The following is a 23,240-nucleotide window of genomic DNA, read 5'->3' as shown; positions in this document are numbered from 1 at the left end:
TGAAATAGAACTCCCGTCTTTTCCATATAATTTCATATAATAAATTTTCATATAATTGTGTATATGTCTCCAGTACCTCGACAAAGAAACTACTAAAGCTTATAAAGTCCATTAGGGCTGTCACTTGCTCCAATATAAAAAACTGCGCCAGTGCCCTCACAGCAGAATCAGCACTGTAGATAGACAGATGCAGTACTCTGCTGATGTATGCAATAAAAGACAGTACAGTCTCTGTTAGATCTGTCTGTACTGTCCTTTTATTGCATATATCAGCTGAGTGCCGCTCTCTATTTGATATTTGGACAGAACCTTCATTACCCAAACCCCTAACAAATCCCCTTCCCAATGATTTGCACACTGCATCTATCTTGTCTTTGTTGTTGGTGTTGATCTAGTTTGTATAGTTTGTGTATCTGTATTTTTCTCCCTTATGTATATGCAGGCTGAAGGACCCACGTGGGTTATTTGGTTATAAAAGGTCTTTTGTAGAGACCCGAACTCCTCTAATGCTGCAGCGACACAAAGAGCAGGTGCAGCTGCCATGGTAGGCGGAGCAGCAGATTGTGGTCTTCTCATGTGTTGCAGCTGGCACATAGTACTCTACATATGTAGATTAACTTCTGTATTATCTGGTCTCAATCTTAAAACATAGAATCATAGAATTTGACAGCAGATAAGAACCACTTGGCCCATCTAGTCTGCCCCTTTTTTAAACATGTTACCTCAAACCATATTTGTTCCTTATTTTTTTGTAAGGATATCAATATGCCTATCCCAAGCATGTTTAAATTGTACTACTGTATTTGCCTCTGATGGGAGGCTATTCCACTTATCTACTACTCTTTCTGTGAAGTAATTCTTCCTCACATTTCCCCTGAATCTTCCTCACTCTAGTTTAAGTGCATGTCCTCGTGTTCTGTTGCTCCTCTTCCTGTGAAGAATGTCTCCCACCTGTACCTTGTTAAAACCCTTGATATATTTGAAAGTTTCTATCATGTCCCCCCTTTCCCTTCTCTGCTCTAAAATATACATATCAAGATCTTTTAGTCTTTCCTGTTATGTTTTGTGATGTAGGCCATGCACCATTTTAGTTGCCCTTCTTTGTACAGTCTCTAATGTATTTATATGCTTCTGGTGATATGGCCTCCAGAACTGTATATAGTACTCTAGATGAGGTTGTACCAATGACCTATACAGTGGCATTATTACTTCTTTCTTTCTACTGCTGATACCTCTCCCTTAATGTTTACAATAGTGTTGTGTAGTATGGAACTATGGGAGACGAGGGTAAGTGCGAGAATTATACTGTTAAGCCCCATACACGATAGAAGATATAGTAAACGACATTGCAGATAATTATGTACACTGCTGCGAATCATAAACGACCCCTGCCCTCTGCTGAACATGCAGGTGTGTGTGTATGTGTGTATGTGTGTATATATATATATATATAAATAGCCAAATGATCCACATGTTCAGAAGGTCCTGGTGTCGTCACTGAATGATATTGTTTACGGCTGTCGTTCAGCTCGTGCACTCAAATCAGCCACGAGTTAATTATTTTGGCTGCGGACAGGATCACCTAGTGTTTAGCTTGTGTTGTGCTTACCTTTCTGTAGGCAGACACTGTGGCACGGTGGTAGGCTGCTGCATGCTGGTATTATTATTACATTTTATTTATAAGGCAGTAGGCTGTGATGTATACATATTTAAATATTAAGTCTGGTATCCAATTAGAAGGTTAAATTACCACCAGGGGCTCTCCTACTGGCCACAATGCCACAGCTTAAAGGTGGGTTTGGCATCCGATTCCGCAATAAGTGGACTTTTCAGCGATTAAGGCGGCAGAAATGCATAGGTCCGTGGTTTTTCAGGAGCCCTGTTTGTTTACACATGGGATAGTTAAGGTGGCCATACATCTACAGATCGATTGTCAGATTGGGCTGGTTGGAACAAAAAAAACTGGTAATATGTGAATGACCGTTTTTGGAAGTTCTGGGGCAGTACGGCTGGTGTAATGGTTAGCATTACTGCCTCACAGCGCTGAGGTCATGGGTTCAATACCCACCATGGCCCTAACTGTGCAGAGTTTGTATATTCTCCCCGTGTTTGCGTGGGTTTCCTCCCACAATCCAAAAATATACTGGTAGGTCAATTGGCTTCCAACAAAAATTAACCCTAGAATGTCTGTGTGCGCGTGTACAAGCTCCACTGGGGCAGGGACTGATTTGAATGTTCAACTATACTCTGTAAAACGCTGCGTAATATGTATGCACTATATAAGAAACTGTTAATAAATAAAATAAATCAATTTCAAAGCAAATGGTCAACTGTCATTTGCGCTCATCCATTACCAGGATTTTGCTCCAACCAGCCCTATCTGACAATCAATCTGTAGATGCATGGCCGGCTTTAGGTAAAAAAAAATTGTGATGTTTGTGGCTTTAAATCAGAAAATAAACAATATTGCCTTTAATCCTTCCAAAACACTGCATATAGTGTTCAGCATTATAACTCCATTATTAACCCTTCTAACCAATAACATGGGTTTATCCTGACTTATTGAACCCTTGTTTCAAGCCTTTACCAGCTGCTTGGAACTGTGTTCACACTGCAGACTGGACCTGGGTTATTTCCAGGTGGATCCTTTTCCAGAGCTTGGGGGCAACATCATCTCGCCGGTTGTGTATTTTTCCCCAGGGTCAGAGGCTCGTGTGAAGGGCGGATTTGAGGGAAAAAAGTCCAGCAATCTCAAATCTACCCCCAAAAATCTTGCGATTGTGTATGCCATGCTATTGCTACCTAGGTAGCAGTCATTGTTTTCATTGTCCAATATATCTCACAGTAAAGGGATGATTTAAATACATGTGATGCGACAAGTAACGGGAGTAACCTTGCCTTTTTAGCAGTGTAGGCATTAGCTGGCATCGCTCTCCCATCAAGGTTCTGCATGAAGGCTACTGCATTGTTTTGTAACTACACAATGTGGAGGAATTTGCTGCTTCAATGGCTTAACTGTATGTTCTGTATAGTACCTTGCTGTGAGATGTATGCAGCTTTGGGATGAATTAAATGCTATAATGTCATATGTGAAGCCATTTTATGTCCAGGCTAGGATTGTAGACGATAGAATCTCTACCATTCAGATACAATAAGGTGGCCATGGTGTCTAAACAATACATTTCTCTGTAGTCCGTCATGGCTCTTTGTTTGAGCCTCCAACAGTGCTTCCATTAGAGAACCATGCCTGCTTAATAGTGTGTGTGTGTGTGTGTGTGTGTGTGTGTGTGTGTGTGTGTGTGTTAGAGTCCATGTAAGAGCACTGGTTGTTTTTTTACTTTACATACTTTAAACAGTGAAATTAAATGACTAAACACATGTAATGCAGCTATTGTATGTCTAATTTACAATTAGCTTAGCTCTGAACTAACTGGTGATATGTATTTTACAGTTACCGTGTTTTGCTTGGCCTAGTCTAGTGTAGACCTGACATGACAGAAAATAGCAGCTGTTTCCCACTGTGCAGTCCTACTTACCACTCCCTCCTCCCTGATAGAGGGGAGGCTGCAGCAATCACTACCAAACGGTCTCATTTCTCCAGAGCTGGCAACATATCTATAAGGATCAGGGCAACAGAGAAAAATAGAAAATCTCTGAGAGCGCAAGATAATATTAAGTAGATTTAATATCAATTAAAATTAATATTACTAGAAATGAAAGATTCCCTCCAAAAATATAATGCAGAAATGAAAAAAACACTGAGCACATGTAAATAATAACAATTAAATTAAATATAACATCATTGTGAATTCGGTAAATCGGGTTTAAGCTGTACTAGAGATACAATTACTCAATGAATTTTACTGATACTGTTCAAACTGGCCATTCCAACTGAAGAAGGATTATACTGGTAGGTGGTTTTCAAATATGAAGGAATTTCTGGTTGGCGGTAAAGTAATTATTAATTGATTAAAACTTCCAGTGGAGGGTGGAAAAGTTCCAACCAGATGCCAAATAATGTAAAGGTTGTGGGTTGTACTGTATCTTACTGCTACATTGCTGTTTGAACTAGAGTGGTATGGCCAGGTAAAGGTTAAGATCTGTTTGTTAAAACCGTAGCTGTACCAGTGGATGAATGGGGCGACAGATAATACCCCTTTTACACCAAAATCCCTGGTCTTTAAACCTGGTTGTTTCCAGGGTTGGACCCAGCTTCATACCCATTTATACCCCTTTTACACCACCGAAAAATCCGGGTCAGCGGCGGTTCAGACCCGGATCTTCGGCGGTGTAAATCCCTAACGCCGTGTCCCTTTACACGGGACTTCTACCCAGGTCCTGACCTGGGTAGAACACGGCTAGGACCTGGGTAGAGGGCAGTGTAAATGGGAACGCCGGGTCGGATGACCTGGCTCCCATTTACATGAATGGGGAACGTCCAACCTGCGGACCGCAGCGTCCGCAGGTTGGACGGATTGTCAGTCTGACACTGACAGCCGGCGCTGCTGTCCGCTATACTCTGCAGACAGCAGCGGGGGAGGGAGGTGAACGGATGCCTGTGTGCGGCATCCATTCACCTCCTGTCCAATGGCGGGGGGTGCGCGCGGGGGCCCCCAGCAGCGTTCCGGGTACGGCGGTGTCGATTGGCGCTTGAAGATGACATCGCGCTGGAAGGGGCGGGAGGGGGGTGCGGACGTTTAAGCCCGTCCGTTGTAAATGCCCCTAAACGCCGGGTCGCACCCGGCTTCAACCAGGGTCCAAAAAGCCAGGTGCGACCCAGCGTTTTGGTCTAAAAGGGGTAAAACACAGCACTGTGACCCAGGTCGGATCTGGGTCTGCACTGTTTACACTGAACCTGGGTCAGCCCTGCTTTTCCCTATGGATGACATTAAAAATTTCCGTTTTAGGACTGATAAACTGCCATCCAACCTTCTCTCAATGATTTAAAATAAAAATGAAAAAAGACATGAGCATTAAAAAAATGTTGGTTGGTTTAGTTTGTAAAATATTTTTCAAAAAGTTATATTCAGCGCTCAAGCACATATAGCAGTTAAAAAGTGCAGCATCTCCCTCTCCCTTGAAAACCACCTACCGGTATATTCCATCTTCAGTGGGAGCGGCCAGTTTGAACAGTATCGGTAAAACTCATTGAATTATTGTATCTCTACTACAGCGAAAAAACCCATGTCGACCTCGCACCTGTCGATGGATAGTCATGTAGACTGTTTCACCTGTACATTCTATATGTCGGGATTTTGACCCTGTCGGGATTTTAAATGTCAGGATTTTGAACCTGTCGGGATTTTGTCCTTGTCGGTATTTTGACCCTGTCGGGATTTTGACCGTCGGGATTTCATACCGAATCCGCAGGCAGGTATGAGTTCAGCTACATCAGGGAGAGACTGATATTCTGGAAAGGGTACAGGGATGGGACTGCTAAGGACTGGGGTAAATCCATTTTCTCTGAAGAATCCCCTTTTCAGATGGCTCCTCTAAGGAGAAGGAAAGGTGAGCACTACTACCACTCCTGTGTCATGCTAACAGTAAAGCATCCTGAGACCATTCATGTTTGGGGTTGCTTTTCAGCAAGGAAGTGGGCTCACTCACAATTTTGCATAAAAATACAGCCGTGAATACCAAACTGTACCAGAACATCCAACTGGAGCAACTTCGCCCAGCCATCCAAGAACAGATTGGTGATGAACAATGCCTTTTCTAGCATGACGGAGCACCTTGCCATAAGGCAAAGTGATCGCTAAGTGACTTGGGAGAACACAACACCAAAATTTTGGGTCCATGGCCAGAAGACTCCCCAGACCTCAATCACATTGAGAACTTGTGGTCGATCCTCAAAACACTAAATTCTGACAAACACCAAGCATTGATTAGACAAGAACAGGTGGCCAACAGTCAATGGGCAAGATGCACTAAGCTTCAAAAGTGATAAAATGGAGAGTGATAAACAACCAATCAGCTCCTGTCTGACATTTTTCAAATGCAGTCTGTGATATGGCAGGTATGAGCCCATTGGCTGGCTGTTTATCACTCTCCATTTTATCACTTTTGAAGCTTAGTGCCTCTGGCCCAATATGTGGCCCAGAATCAGGGCAAATTTCAGGTCTTGAAAAAGAAGGGTCAATACTGCAAATATTGACTTTGCATAAACAACGTAATTGTCAATAAAAGCCTTTGACACTTATGCAATGCTTGTAATTTTACTTCAATATACCATAGTAATATCTGACACAAAGGTCTAAAACACTGAAGCAGCAAACCTGGTGAAAACCAATACTTGTCATTCTCAAAGGTTTTTCCCATGGCGGTATAGTAGATCTTGCTAACTGCTTTGGGGCTTATCTACATTTGGATGAAAGTTATTATTATATGACACACCTCTCAGATGTATCAGAGCACGTCTGTGCTTCTAAGGGTCACCTTCTGAATCTCCCTAAAATGCTGTTTTAACAGGGCTCCATGTAAAATTCTACTCCCCACTAATATCCCTGAAACTAGTTTTCAAAACTATGCATATTAGTCACTGTGTTGATGCAATGAGTTTGTGTAGGGTTTCAGCCATGTTTGCTTGTACATGCTATCTGTAGCTGTAGTTTAGGAAATGGTGCAGAATATTTCTCACCCTATTCTGGGGTTCAGAAAGATCAGCCCACCCCATCCATTATTTTCATTAACAAAGTCCCAGCTGCTTGCCATCAGTCCAGCGCGTGGAAATGTAACCTTACAATGCACACGTTATAGCCAGGACCTAGGATCAGTGTATTATTATTATTATGATACTCTTTATTTGGTTAAACAGTAGTCCATACATACACACATACAGTAACACATATATATATATATATATATATATATATATATATATATATTATATATAATATATATATATATATATATTTTAATATAAAGCTCCCTTCCCTAAATAGCTAATTCTGTGTTGCAGTATGGATTGTCCCAGAGTCTACAAATCCTACTTTTTTTTTTTTGTTAAACATATTTTTCTTGTCAATGTTTTTTTCTTAGCGATTGCTTTAGGTGTGATATTTATATTTTCCAGTGGCAGCACAGTAGAATGACAGGTTTCCATGGTAACCTTACAGTGGGGTAATGGAAAGAAAACTGGCCACATGACATGTGGAACCAATTATATCCTTGGGTTTCATTACTGAACAGAAAGCCATATTAAAATTGTGACGTTTTAGCTGAGTGTGTGAACTGTATATGGAGTTCATAAATTAGAAAGATAGTCAACGATATTTTCAATTACTACTGCTGCATTGTGCAACCCCATAGCCTATCATGTACTCACATTTCCAGGTGTAATGCAGATCACACCTGATATGTTTATTATGTTGGCCGTTGATCAAAATGGAGATACTTCTGCTTCTTGATGCATTGGCCTGCTGGACAAGCCAGTTGCACATCTTGGTTTCTACATATTATCTAACAGCTTTCCCTAAAAACATAATTTTCTGAAGTATCTGAAGACATTGGGCAGTTTGAGAAATGAACAACAGTTTTAGTTATCTATTTTAAAAAGTATTTTATAAACCACTGTCACGCAGATATTATTTAGCAGTTTTCATTATTTTACAAAAAAATAAATAAGCCAACATGAAAGTTGAGTGAAACCCTAAATACAACCCATAAATCTGTACCCAAGTGCAAAACTTCTTCCGCAGCATTCCCCCTTTCCAGAGGCCATGCTTTTTTTGGAGTCCGTGATCTTGCGGTGTGCAGGAGTTCCAATTGCTTTATTTAAAAAGTTGGGATGTATGCTAAAGTTAGTCTAAGGCCGAGGTTCTCAAACTCTGGCCTCAGGTCCACGAACAGGTCACATTTCCAGGTCAAACAGCAGGCACACAGGTCACTCATTGACACACAAAGTTCCACATGTGAAGATAATTATTTCACTTGAAATTCTGTGAGAAGACCTGGAACACATACACTGTTTGGGGTCCTTAAAATCTAGTATGAGAACCTATAGTCTATGATCTGTGGGGGACATTTACTAAGCTCAAATGAGTATGAATGGTCGTATTCATACCCATTCGATGTAAAATACATACGTACTTCACACATCGAATAATTTACTAAACCAGAAATGTATACGAATCGTATTTTTTCCAATCGTATTTTTTTGAATTTCTAAAAAAATTACTAAAAATATATGAATTAATACACCATCGAAAGAATATGGCCGTAAAAGCGCATTCATTTCAATGGTATTGACAAGTTTACCATCATTCGTACTGGTGAATACAAATGTCAAACAGAACATCTTTTTCATTCATATTTGATCTGAAGCCTGCATGGATCAGTCAGATCCATGCAGTATCTCACTGATTCGTTCAATGCTGCCACTTTGTATGTATTTGGAGGCAGCCAAATACATATACGAAGGGGTGCGAACGGCTACAACCTCAGAAAATAGGGTGTGGTACAGGGGTCCGACAGTCGGGATCACGACAGTCATTAGCCCGATGTCGGGATCCCGACTGGCCAGACCCAGACAGCATGGTGAGCGCAACTAAGCCCCTTGCGGGCTCTCTGCGCTCGCCACGCTGCGGGCAGGGTGGCTCTATGCGAGGCACCTATTCTAATCTCCCTCTATGGGGGTCATGGACCCCCACAAGGGAAAATAGCAGGTGGCCGTCGGGAACCCGGCTGTCTGTGTTTTGACAGTCGGGATCCCGACGTCGGGTAAATGCCTGTCGGGACCCCGTCTGACACCCGGAAAATATGAATGAAAATACTGTACAACAGCTTTGTAAATTTGTCATATTCTCCATTTGTATTTTTGGGTCGTATACAGCTGATCCCGTTGGGGATTTGCTGTATTCAGCCGGCTTAGTAAATTTCCCCCTGTATGTTTTATGTGAGCATGTACAATAACTTTTTGTGTGTGTGTGTTTTTTTTTTTTTTTATAACAACTGATCAGAGTGCTATTTGGTTATATATAATGGCATATTATCTCCTTTTTCACTAAATAAATAGTTTGCAATTTGCATTCTCAGCCGTTCCAGAATGATTGTGGTAACTACTGCATCTATGAGATTTTTACAGATAAGAAAAGACCAATCACCCTTTTTATATAGAGGAGGCAGTGCTTCCAGATGAGGAAATGCACCGTAATAGCACCACCTGGGTCAGATTGTCTTATTTATTAATATGGAAGTGGTAAGGTGTACTTAAAATTACGTTGGCTTTTTTTGCTAATTATGAACAAAGTCAAATATTTTAAAAGGTATGATTAGAGCACCAACAGTTCAGTTTTCTATACCACCTGTGGATGTGTAGAATGTGTTGGTTAGAAATGAATGCAGCACATTTGAAAATGTGACCGTTGGTAATGACTACACCTGTGCACCAGCTAGATCTGGAAAACATGAACCGTTAGTAAATCTCACGGACTGGTTTGGCCAGCCCAAGACTAAAAGGTAATCAAATTTTAGTTTAAACCAGTGGTTCTCAACCTCGGTCCTCAAGGACCCCCAACAGTGCACTTTTCCAGGTCTCCACACAGAATCACAGGTGAAATAATCAGCTCCACCTGTGATCTTTTAAAATGTTTCAGTGAATAACGAGTGCACCTGTGCAGCTGCCAGGAGACCTGGAAAATGTGCACTGATAGGGGTCCTTGAGGACGGAGGTTGAGAACCACTGGTTTAAAGTGAGGACTGGATGATAAGTTCTGATATGTAAAATACCCAATTGTGCTTTATTTCCCATAAATTCTATACATGTGTAACATCTTAAAATCACTTACCATCAATACGAACTTGCCAGTTAGCCAAATCGAATGTTCATTTTTTTTGTTATATTTACCTTAATGAAACAATGTTTCTGCACTCTGTTGATACCTATTGGAGCTGATACAGAGTTGCATGCTCAGTCAGACTCCCTCAGAACATGCACCCGCTTTGAAGCATGCATAGTGCAAAGGATCACATCCGTCCATAAAACAGAGGTTTGCACCTCTCAATTAGCTCCATAATCAGAAGGTAAACAAAGGACTAAGGGGGGTATGCGATCTGGAATCACGGCTGTTGATCCCCACCGACAGCCGTGATCCTTGCCCGTTTTCGGTCAGACGGGATTCAATGTCCCGCCTGCCGATGGGCGCAAAGGGGGTGTGACCGCGAAAATGGCCGTGGATTGTCGATCCGCGGCCCGGGTAACGACAATCCACGGCTGTTATCTGCAGAATGGGCCCGACAGCTTCTGAAGTAGCCCGTTCTGCCGTGATCCCGCATCAATGCTGTCGTTAATGACAGCATTGAATAGGGAGCCGCCGCTATTCGCCACGGCGGAAATAGCGGTGGCACATTGCATACCCCCCTAAATATTGTTGGGGGGGGGGGGGGGGGATAGAGAACAGAGGCATATTTGCACATTTTAATATACTTTCCAAATAATATCTGCAATGTAGTAATTATTAAAGAAGAAGCCTGACAACATTGTTTGCCAGCTTCATAGCGAGTATTGTGGGGAGCAGATGGGCTCTCTGGTGACATGTAGTGTGGATAAAGGGCCTTATGGAGACAACTTCAAGTACTTTTACTAAATAAATATTTTTATTTGAATATCCCTATGTATGTTACAGGAAAAGCAGAAGTGATAGTCCCTAGCATTGCGCTAGGCTGGAGAGGAAACAGTGCGCATGCAATGAGTAGCTGGTGTCGGAATGGCAGAAATGGGTACATCTGTGGCATGGGTTGCTTTAATAATTTCTGGCACCCAAGAAAGTCCAATAGACATCAATCCATGTTTTCCTGATGCTTGCAACTTGCAGGAAAGTAATCTTCTGTCCGGTACAGGGCCGGTAGCTCATAGGGATTCTGTTTTTTAGAGCATTTCTATAAGAAGAGGAAAGAAATAATGGATTAAGCAGGGAAAGTTCTGAAATGGGTACGGCCATGCTCAGACTTTATAAATATCTTACCACCAAGTATATGCTCTGCACAAACTCATTCCACCCTCAATAACCAAATGTAGAACTCTAAGTGTGTATAACAAAACTCTTAAACCGCAGGAACCACCCATTTTTCATATAAAACTATTGGTGAAAACGTTAGCGGAGGAGCGGTGCTGAGGTGTACAATTAGGGAATTGTAGAGAGAGAGAGGCACTTGGAGACAATATAATAAAGTGCAAACAAGTGCTTTAATGCTTTAATGAGCAACGTTTCGGGGCCCAACCTCCCCTTTCTCAATCCGAACAACAAGTGATTGTTGTTTGGCTTGAGAAAGGGGAGATTGTGCCCCGAAACGTCGCTCATTGAAGCACTTGTTTACACTTTATTATATTGTCTCCTGAGTGCCGCCTCCTACTGCTCTATATGTACTGGAGGTCGCTCTGGATTTTGGATGACACCTGAGCAAGCAGCAGCACCTTTAACCCTCTGAGTGCCGGTTCTTTCACACACACACACACACACACACACACACACACACACACACACACACACACACACATATATGTTACATGTATGCAAAGTTATTTAAGTATGGGGCCTACACACGTAGGGGCATTTTCAAATCAATCTCTCTAGAGCATTTAGAGCATTAGTTCCCAACCCTGGTCCTCAAATACCCCAACAGTGCACGTTTTCCAGATCACCCAGCAGGTGCACTCATTATTCAGACATATTTTAAAAGTTCCACAGGTGGAGCGAATTATGTCACTTGTGATTCTGTGTGGAGACCTGGAAAATGTGCACTGTTGGGGGTACATGAGGACCATGGTTGGGAACCACTGGCTTAGAAAATTCCCCTACATCCCTCCATGTGTAGGGGCCCCGCATGGCGCTATCGCCCGGCGGTTAATATCCAGCATGCTAGATATTAATCAGTCAGGGCCGTTGACAGATCGCTCAGCACACAGAGCTGACACATCGCTGTGTGCTGAGTGATCTTGCAGAGCATTCCAAGCGATCTAGCATAGCTCAGAACATTCAGCAAATCTCTACGTGTGTAGGCCCCTTAATGGTTAGATGTTCGGGAAGTAGCTGTAAAATTGCAAGCGAGTTACTGTCAGCTGCCCCTCCAAGCACAGGATGCCTCTTTGTAAGCTAATGGCTGGGATGCACTCACGTCATCAGTCAGACGTGAGTGCATCCCAGCCATCTGGTGGTGGCACGGACTTGTCTTGGCACCATGCTGAGCAACTCTATCTGACTGACTGTACATCTGGCAGCTGAGTTCGCTCCAATACACATTTGACCGATTGAGATCATCTGGTGACCCCGCTCTGAAATTATATAGTGGAATAGTTCCCTAATTGTGTATAGAACATTCTCATCTACTATTTGTCTCAATCACATTTACTGCATAACATGGAAAATAAACCCTAATGTCAAGCTAACATCAAGCTGTTTACTATACTAAGCCAGGTATTACTATGCATGTAAGACAGTGTGTTATGGGTAAGAATATTTCTGCAGGCCATTAAATGGAGAGGACAAAAGTGGACTGCATTCTCTTTTATAAATGAGCATGCACAGCACTGTAAAGCTGGGTACACACTGAGGCGATGTGTATTCAGACTGTATGTCGATTCAAGCAGCCGACATATCAGAACCTGGTTACACATTGAACGATGAGCACTGTTCTGGCCTTCATTAAAATGCACGATGGTGCTATGGTTGATGTGCAGCATATTAAACCTAGCTCAGTCGCAAGCGACCGCAGGAGCGTGCTTATAGTGCACACACACTGAGTGATATGCCAGTGTGTACACGCAACGAATACAGACACGCAGAGCCTATCTGTGATTGGCCACTATTGATCTGCACCATTAGCGAGATCCTTCTTTGGTCCCATAGACACTAGCCGATATATCAGCAGTGTTCACCCCTGGACACACTGGGGGGTGATTCTGATTATTAGAATTCACACAGGAGCGCAATGTTTTCCTTTTGCCCATGCGCTGTGTGAGAGTGGCCACAGCAAACAGAGTGTTAGTTGGGCGCTCGCACACAAAAGTGCAGGCGTGGGGCTGGGGGATGCGCCCATGGGCTCTCCCATGAAAATGCTGGGCATTCTCATGGTAATGCCCTGATGATCCGGGTGCCAGATGTCAGCTGCTTGCCCTGCCCTCCTACAGGACACACGCAAATCTAAGACACCTGAGAGTGTAATAGCGTTGCGTGCACACTACACATCATTCGATGGTCGGCGACCATCGAATGATTGTTGGTCTCGCCACCTAGGCTGCGAATGGTTGTTTATGCAAAATATCCATTTTCAGCCGTGCGACGGGCAGGCTTAAAAAAAGACACGCAGCGCTGTGTGTGTCAATCAGAATAAGGTCCACTGAACAACATCATTCAGTGATAGCACAGAGACTTGCTAAACATGCTGGTCGTTCGCTATATAGCCAAAATCAACATGCTTGTTTAGCAAACTGTGTTTGCGTGTGTGTGTGTGGGGGGGGGGGGGGGAGAGTTGTTTACGATGCACATGAGCGCACTTGGTTAATGATATTCGGTGTACACACTAGGTGAGAATGTAAAAGATATCGCTCAGTAGAGCCCTTTACATCATTGTCTAGTGTGTATGGGGCTATACCGATTACCTTGTCCAGTTGCTCCTGCTTAATCTGCATTAGGGCGATATGATATTGTAGGCGCCTGCTCACATTTCTTACTTTTCAACATTGCAATCAGAAGATTCCCATTTCACTCAGACGTGGTAAGGAGACAGCTGTGGAGGCGTTTCTAATTAATCACTATTTGATTGCTTAAGTCCAATAGACGCATTTAATTAGTAACACTGTAAGCACACTATTCGAAATAGGAAAATATGTATTTTTCTTAGAGCAACACTCTAGAAATAACCACAAAGGGAACATCATTGCGGAGTTTCCTTAGAAACCCTGCAAACCCACAGCCACACACTGGCCACACATGCAGAGGTGGACACGTACATTAGCCTTCTACTGGCCACATATATGACCAATGCAGCGCTAGGTGTGTCCAAATCATCATTCATATTAAATTACACTTTCCCCCCCTGTTCTATAATATATATCTGTGTGTTTGCAGAAAAGTATGTCCAACCTTACACAAGGCTTTGTGTGCTTAAATGGGAAAGCCAGTTCAGGACATCTTTAAGAGAAAAGCAGAGATATGTAATAGGATCGGAGGTCTAGGATTTCAGAGGAGATTGCCCTATTCTCACTCCTATGGGAAGGCAGGTATATACTTTATAGTGATGGTGGTAAGTGTGCACTCGGTGAGACAAAATAAACTACACTAGAGTCATCCTTGGACACTTAAGGTGCATACATACTGGACAATGTATGCACGGAAAGACATTGGTGACCAATTTCCCTTGAAATATGGATGAAAGATGTGGTGCATACACACTGAACGATTGACAAAAGATGAACAATCTAGCTACAGTCTATAACAGTGATGGCTAACCCCTCGACACTCCAGCTGTTGTTAAACTACACATCCCAGCATGCCCTAAATCATTTTTAGCATGACCAAAACTGTAGCAGAGCATACTGGGATGTGTAGTACAACAACAGCTGGAGTGTCAAGGGGTTAGCCATCATTGGTCTATAGGCTTTTTTTTTTTTAAGTTATCCAAATTGACCTGCCTGCATATTGGACGAACAACCTTGATGAACGACCGGCGAGTACGTGCATCACCGCTTGCAGCGTACACACTGAGGTCTAGCAGAAGGGCCAAAATGAACGATATTGGTCCAAAAATCACGGAGTGTGTAAGCACCTATAGGGGTACATTTACTAAAATGGGATATCTATTGAAGATGAGATGTTGCCCATAGTAACCAAGTTAAGACCCATACACATGATGACATTTGGGTACTTATGTATTATCTGGGCTCCCATGTTAAATGCACCCCATTTTTTCATACCCCTACTATCCAACTACGCATGGAGTTGATTTTATATAGTGTGGCGAGCGCAGCGAGCCACCGTGCCCGAAGCGTGGTGAGCGCAGCGAGCCCCGCGAGGGGATGCGGTCTCATAAGAAAAACGGGAGCCCAGATATTACATAAGTACCGACATTTGTACTTAACGACGTGTGCTAACCTATTTAGCCGAGGGCGATTTCCCTTGGACTTACCAGTGTCTAATTCGCTTATACACACATAGCGATTTGTGCTAAGCAAAGGTAAAAACAAAACTCTGCAATGTAGATTGTGCCTCACCATCGCTATGGGGTGTACACACGGAGCGATTTGTGCTTCATTTAGAAAACAGGCAAACATTGTAAAGCCCCCTTAGAGCTATATAATGAATATTGTTTTAAAGTGTGGATGATAAACTTTAATTTAAGGATATTCATATCCAAATTGGAGGAGGCGTTTAGAAATGACAGCTGCTCAATAAGTAGTATCCTCTTTATGAAGGGAGCAAAAGTAAGTGGTTAATGGACACAAAAGCTGTTTTATAGACAGATCTCATATTTCTTCATCAATTTAACAGACAAAATATCTGACATTTACATCTGGAAGCCGTTGCTGTGAGCCTATAACATGAATGTACTGTATAGAGAAACTATAAACTAAGAGTCCAGCTAAAACTCGTATTATGTTAGAATTGTTCCATCTCTATGCTGCTAGATGCTTCATTAGGAGTGGGAAGCGACAACGTGCAGCCTTGTCTTGTGCCATTGGAAATGAACAAGTTGTTGGACAACATGACCAGAACATACGGAACTTTCCTGGGAGTGTCAGTGATTAAGAGTAGGTTTCTGTAGGACAAATTATACCATACCTCTGGCTACTCCATTGCTTGTCGTAGTTTTGCAAAGTCCAGCTATATAACTGAAGCTATCTTTACATATATAAAAGCATGTACAACCAAGACTGTAGCTTATTACTGCATCTGTTCTGCCCAAAGAACCAATTTCCTAAAACCTGTAAACCAACCTTTCAACTGTTAATATGTTTCTTTCTACTTCCAGTGGGAAAAATTAAACTGAAATGACTATAGGATAGGTGTAATAAAAGAACCACTAATAGGCTACTACCAAATTGTGCCACAGAAGTCACCAGCCTATATAAATCTCCTAAAGGGAAAATGTTACATAAAAACCTATGGCCTACACCACAGTTTCTCAACTCTATCCCCCCATCCTGAAGACGGGCATCATTCGCCATGAATGTGGTTGATTAAAGCACAGCACTTTACTTTATTATTTTTTACATGACTGTATGCATCAAAGGACTTGGTCCTAGAGGAGGAGGCTCCCCGGCACTTAACCGTGGAAATCAAGGTATTATATATTACAATTGTGGGTTGGCACCCCTAGTGTTGATCTTCACAATTATATAAATTAGGCCTTAGATAAATTCACCTTAGCATACAGTAAAAAAGCCCAAGTAATTTCAAATATTTATTAAAAAGTCTCTTTTTCCACACAGTGGTGACAATTGATCCAGATCTTTATGATTCTCCTTCAGACATTTCAGATACTTGATAACAGCAGAAGAATTGGGTATATTCTTCTGCTGTTATCAAGTATCTGAAATGTCTGAATGAGACACACGAGTCTGCTTTATATAATATATAATTTTTATGTAAAGTCCGCACTCTAGCAGGTATCCAATTGATTGGGGGGTGCTCCTACAGATGACTAAACATCACAGTATACATTTGGAGGAAAAGGGCACTCACCACTTTGATAAAATTCAAACAGATTTTATTCCATAGTGACAGGTAAATGCTGACATACCGACGTAACGTGACGTTTCGATCCAAACTGGACCATCATCAGGATATAATGCAGCCAAATAAAGTTCCATCAGAAAACCAACATAGCATCCATCCTCAAGATCTCCTCTTGAGGATGGATGCCAGGTTGGTTGTCTGATGGAACTTTATTTGGCTGCATTATATCCTGATGATGGTCCAGTTTGGATCGAAACGTCACGTTACGTCGGTATGACAGCATTTACCTGTCACTATGGAATAAAATCTGTTTGAATTTGATCAAAGTGGTGAGTGCCCTTTTCCTCCAAATGTGTGTGTATGTATGTATATATATATATATATATATATATATATATATATATATATATATATATATATATATATATATATATTATATTATATATATATATATTCTGTATTATTTGGAAAGGACTTGTTACATGGGGCAAATGTAAGACTAATAGCGGGCTAACTGTTCCCGTCAGCAGCACGTGTCAGGCATTTTTTACATGGCTTAATGTGAAAATATACCCACTAATGTGGTTATGGGGTGCCAACCCTGTTAACACGCCAGTCTGTGAATGTTCACAGTTTCTGTGTATTAACTAATTAATTAAAGGCGTAGTAAGTCTCTTGACTTGCACATGGTGTTGTAGAGAACAATGTTGATGTACCCCCACATCAAAGTACATGTCCTTGTTAAACTATATGCAACTTGACAAAGAAAGAAGTCACTTGTGGATTCTGTCTTTGTTACTATGAGAAAATGTCCCTTTATCTATGAATTCATGTCAGATGAAATGTAACATTTTTCTATATTAGTATAGCAGTTTTCCTAGGTTTCGGTATTAACATTAGCGGAGAACATCGTACTACTGGAGAAGCTATTAAAACTAAAAGGCCTTGGTAAGCGTGTCTCCTGGTGGAAGAATTCGGAACAATTCTCCAGTTCTGAGGGCTTGTAAGAACATGTACAGTACTTATTGTGTGTGAACCTTTAGGTGGAAAGGGGATAGGTTAGTTTTCCTGTGGGTAAAAAGAAACTACATAATAGGTCAGAAACACAAAACATGGAAATAATGGGTTAAGGTCACTCAAACAGACAAGGGGCGTAACAATGTAAAAGATATGAAATATGAACAACTATGAATTGGCTTCTCACATGTAATTTCAGGACAGCAAACAAAGTTACTCGTAAGCGTTAAATAACATGCTTCCTAGCCCACCCACTCTACACCACACTAAAAAATAAAAGCTTTTGTGGTCCTTTAATGACAGTTAAGAGAAACAAACATTCTAAAACAATTGTTTTTAAATAGTAATCCCCTATTTAATTATGTAAAAAAAAAAGTCAGAAAATGTGTCCCAGTGTTCAATTAATTTCAATAATGTACCTTTTGTAGATCCTTATATGTATATATCACAGTAGTAGCTTTCTGCATTTATATACTTTCAAAATGCAGCATTGGTGGGTGAAGAGCAGCATGAGGTGACATCACAGCTCCGTGTGTAATGGTTGTGGTGTTAAACTACAGCTCCCATCATCCATTACTACACTACTCACTGTCTCCCCTCTCTGTAACGTAATTACCATGATGCTGCATAATGGTTATACAAGCTAGTCTTTGCATCCTGATAGGTGACAGATAACGGAGCTTAGCGAATCAAAGCCCAGGTCAAACAGACCCAAACAGCAGATTCGGTCACCCCCCTGCAAACAGGCTAAGCCCTATAGCAACTCAGAAAGGAACCATATTGTATTGGCATATATGTATATTGGGGCCTATATATTTCTGATTTTTTATTAACTATGATCCAAATACCATAATAGTTTAAAAAGGGTACAAAGAAAGCTGTACAATTAAATAGTGTACATGTACTATAGTTTATGTTTCCATTCTCCTATTAGAAGTGAGTGTGTGTTCAATATACTGCCTGCATGAGGCACAGCCATCTAACCAGGGCTGAACATCCAGTCAAGATGGCTGTGAATAAAATTCATGGTGCTGGCAGTGGAGAGGATGGGGGGATGGGCAGCAAACATTAGCTGCTGCACTGATGGCGACTCCTGCAGGCTGCTGAGTGCTTGCGTGGAGACTGCACTGAGCACTTTGCAGATGGGAAACACACACACACACACACACACACACACACACACACACACACACACACACACACACACACACACTGGGCAACTGCAATTCCCAGAACAGGAGGAGGGGGGGGGGAGAGAGAGAGATAGAGAGAGAGAGAGAGAGAGAGAGAGAGAGAGAAAGAGAAAGCACACACAGTCTTTCAGGCTGAGCGATGAAGCTGGTTTGCTGCTACTGATTGTTGAGTGAACTCAGATTTTCCTCTGTGGCTTCAATCGCCAAGTAAAGTGCACAAGGTGAATGGGCAGAGAAGTGTCTTTATTTTGGCACTATGAAAATTACGTTTTCTTAAAGAGATCTAGAGTTGGCATGTATAAAATGTGCAATATCTGTCTATAATCAGCACTGTTCAGGTGGTCAATGTCACGCCTTATACTTCATACATGAAATAAGAACAATATCCTCCTCGTCTTACCTGTCACTATATGCCTCAACCGCAGTCATCTCATATTAGCTAAAATCATTTTTTTTTTACAGAAAGCGGTCATTATTGTAACTGCCCACAATTCCCTATCAACACTTCATGCATAAAAAGTGCATCAGAATACTAAACTCACAGAGTCAGAAGGACCATTAGCTCCCGCTCTCACTAACCGGATTCATACTGAAAGCCAAGATCACACCAGCTTTGGTCCTCCTGCTCCTCTGTTGTGCAGCACAAAGACAACACTGCTCATTAGGGAAAATGCTTTTCTCAGAGAACGGTAGACCTTGGGCCTAATTTAAATGTGTACGTATTGGCTGATGTTCATGCGACGGATCGATTATCGTCTGCGCATGTGCTGCGATCGTACTGTGGCAATCCCACTCGCACTGAGGATTTCATGGAAAAGGGACTGCTTTGAAGGGACTGTTTGAAGGCGTTGCGATTGGCGGCAGAAATGCAGGCTTGTTGTTGCTGTTTTTGGGGCGTTTATACGCAGTCGGCTGCGATCATGTACACAGAGTAACACGTTTCCAGCTTTACTTGCTAAGATTACAATCCCACAGCCTAGAAAATTGCATTTGCGTACAAATATGATTTGGGCCCTTTGTGTGAGGTGGCATATGCCTTCTTCACTGTTGTCTATGAGATTTGGCATCCAGTAGGAGGGGCAGGAATGCAAAAAAACAAAATCCCAGCAATGATAAACAATGGTGCTAGCCAGAGCACTGTATCACGTGGATCCCATAAAATTAGCGGAGGATATTAAAGAATGATAGAAAAAAAATTGAAGAAATTAAAAGTGAAAAGTAAAAGGAGAATTGGCTGTACCAAGGTTTATGTAAAAAAAAAAATATAGGAAACCTATTCAATTATTTTTGAAACCGCATAAAAACTTAAATGGTTCAAAAAGCATGTGGTCACAGCCGACCTAGGGACTTATTCTGGCACGGCTGGTATCCAAACTAAACATGCTCAACAGATTATACCAGTATTGAACTATTATGGGGTTGCAAATACAATGCAAATAAATAACAATTATATTATATCAGAAGGCCTTTTTTTTTTATTTACCAATGGAATGTAACAGTGAGTACACAGTAGTGGCATCTTTATGTTGTATGTTGTGTATATTTTTCAGGAAAGTCAATGCTATGCAAGAATATATAACTGAGATACTTGATTTATGGTTTCTGAGACTATCTTCAGCATAATAAAATGTCATACACACTACTCCCTTCTTAGTCACACCCTAAGTACCATCTACTATCATAAATTGATTTGAAAAAGGACTTTCCCCAATGAATCTCTTAGCAAGCCTATCATACTGTGTGATTCAAAACAACATCTGCATAGATATTCATGAAAATAATTGAGCCCCGGCCTTAACTATGTGATGTTCTATCTGACCTGAGCTAGATTGTAAGCTTGTGTGCAGCGCCTTCCTTCCTGTGCGCACAGTCGTTCACGCTGTGTTTATGTAGTATTAATAGTGTCCATTCAAAAACTAAAGTAGATCCATCAATCATTGGGTCCCCTCTAGCACAGTTCAAGCCCTCCTGTAGAATAATGGCTACTGTTGAAAACATCATCCTACAGGGGATTTGATCAATGAGCAGTGATCACAAGAAGGTGAATGTGTGTGTGAAGACTTGTATCAAGTATATAGAAGCTACTATGTATCTTGTGTAAAGTTGCTACTTTAGGGGAGTACTGAAACCTTTCTTCATAGAAACCTGCAGTGTTCCACCCAAAAGGTCAAATAATAATTGAAAAGTAAAAATTCCAGGTTTGCAGTACTACCTACAAATGAGAATATTTGTGCACCATTGGTATAAACATAAATCTGGAAAACAATTGTTCTGTAATTATATATATATATATATATATATATATATATATATATATATATATATATATATATATATATATATATATATATATATGGCAAGGGGGTCCTGGCACTCGTTTCAAAGGTTCAGCTACTTGTGGTGCCTTTCAATTTCTCCAAGGAAAAGCATGTAACAACAAATTTGCAGATGGCACTCACAAGATTAAACAAAGTCTGCACGGCGGCAGCAATAATGTGAACAAACAGAATCAACACAGGCTTGTGTCAACGTTTCGGGCAAAGCCCTTTATCAAGACATCAAGTCACCACCAAAATCTTCTACTGAATAGATCCTGTACTTATACTACGGAGCCACTTACTACTGGTGGGTAAAACTATATAAATTAATCTACCCCATCTCAATTATAATCCATATTTAAAATTAACTAATATATGGTCACCTAGGTTCATAAACCAGTGCCTTCAGCGTCCACAGACCTGATATCTTCGAACCATACGGAATTTCCCCCTGAACCATCCTAATAGGGGTATGTTATAAATGTTAAAAATTAATTATTTTGAATATCAATAATATGGGCCATATTAATTAAATCTACCCATAATTATTTACAGACCTAAATCTCCTTTGTTATTCGCGGATCTACATCTACATTTTTGTCACTAAGCCTGTGTATTGGCCCAAACCCCATATATGGGTATGTAGTCTGGCCTAAACGCCAACCTCTCTTCTTTTCTCATCATTTTTTTCATTCATTTTTTTCATGTTTTCATCCTTTTGCTTGCTCTTCACGTTGTTTTTGTTCTAAATTGTAATCTATGGTTATTTTAACGATTTTAGATTTTACTTTGTACAAGTACTAAAAGTGGACCAAACCACATACTTGAAAATCTTATTGGTATGTATCTGAAACCAGTAGATATATTTGCCATTTGGATAAACAAGATGATGTAATTTATAACTGATCAGTACATCCCTTTTTCCTTTCTGTACCACCTCTAGTTTTTACCCCTGATGAAGTCGTTCTGACGAAACGCGTTGGGTTTCAATAAAGAACTTTTTTATACCTTGAACAGATTGGCACATCTCATTCGGGAAAGGGACAAATATCAACCATCATTACACAAATTGTATCAATGTTGTATGTTGTATTGAAATAATTAGGTGGTACACCAATCAGCGCACTCCAATAGAACCCCCCCTTTTTTTCTAAATCTCTTGTCTGACTCCCACTAACAGAGGAGTCCTATTGGAGCAGCAGCAGATTATTGTCAGCGCAAAGCGAGGTCCATACTATGGCCCTTATTCTGATCGGTGCGGATATTCCCGCATTCTTACGGAGCGGTCCGCACGCCACGGCGTTTTGCCGCGTGCGGCCATCGTCCGTAGAAACGCCCACGTGTCCTCCGCATTCGGACAGACTCACTCTTTAAGAACAGGGCGTGTTTACGGACGACATACAAACCATGCGTGTGCGGGAGAAACACTCCGATTCTGCACGGTATTACAGAGTATTACAGAGTATGCTCGGAAATACCGCATCCGAACGGGAGCCAAGCGGTGCTACCGCCCGTAAGCGGAGTATTTACGCCAAACAACCCACTATTATGTCAATTCTGCAATGCATCACACTGGCATTGACTGTGACATGAATATAAATAAATGTGTTTACTTTACCCAAAATGTGTGGTTTCATGAGTACATGTCAAATACACATGTGTATTGATAGTATTAATATTCTGTCATGTCCATTGTTAGCAGTTTGAAAGTGTCTGACAAGTACAGCATATGTGGGGGACTAGTAAGGTTTCCTTGAAGCAGCAATGGTTTCAATTAAAGCACTGACAAGCGGCCTATTAGTGAGTAATGAGTAAAGGAGTAGATTCTATTGGGTTCAGGTGTTAATGGTTGTAGTCATTAGGCGTACGTTCGCCTACCGCATGAACGAGTGGTGTCCGCAAAGCAATAGTACACTTGTGGACACCGCACATTTCTGCCCTTTTTGATCGCGTGCATTCGGAGTGGTTTCCGAATGTACGCCCCCCAACATAAGTGTACTCCCCCGTGTCCGCCCATGTTTCCGCCCCGTTTTGCCCACTTT

At 41.4% G+C, this 23,240-nt stretch overlaps 1 protein-coding gene across 2 annotated transcripts in view; it reads right to left on the bottom strand.

The window, feature by feature from the left end:
* Positions 1–10,571: 10,571 nt before the first annotated feature.
* BCAS4 (breast carcinoma amplified sequence 4) overlaps positions 10,572–23,240 on the bottom strand; it is a 50,670-nt gene continuing 38,001 nt past the window's right edge. For both annotated transcript variants that reach the window (XM_083146477.1, XM_083146478.1), the window contains one exon: positions 10,572–10,875. In XM_083146477.1, the coding sequence (XP_083002603.1) occupies positions 10,740–10,875 (136 nt within the window). In that variant the 3' untranslated portion in view covers positions 10,572–10,739. The remainder of the gene's footprint in view (positions 10,876–23,240) is intronic.

Source organism: Crinia signifera, chromosome 6 (assembly GCF_055691185.1).
Source record: "Crinia signifera chromosome 6, ASM5569118v1, whole genome shotgun sequence".
NCBI classification, from domain to species: domain Eukaryota; kingdom Metazoa; phylum Chordata; class Amphibia; order Anura; family Myobatrachidae; genus Crinia; species Crinia signifera.
This window is presented reverse-complemented; position numbering and strand designations above follow the sequence as displayed.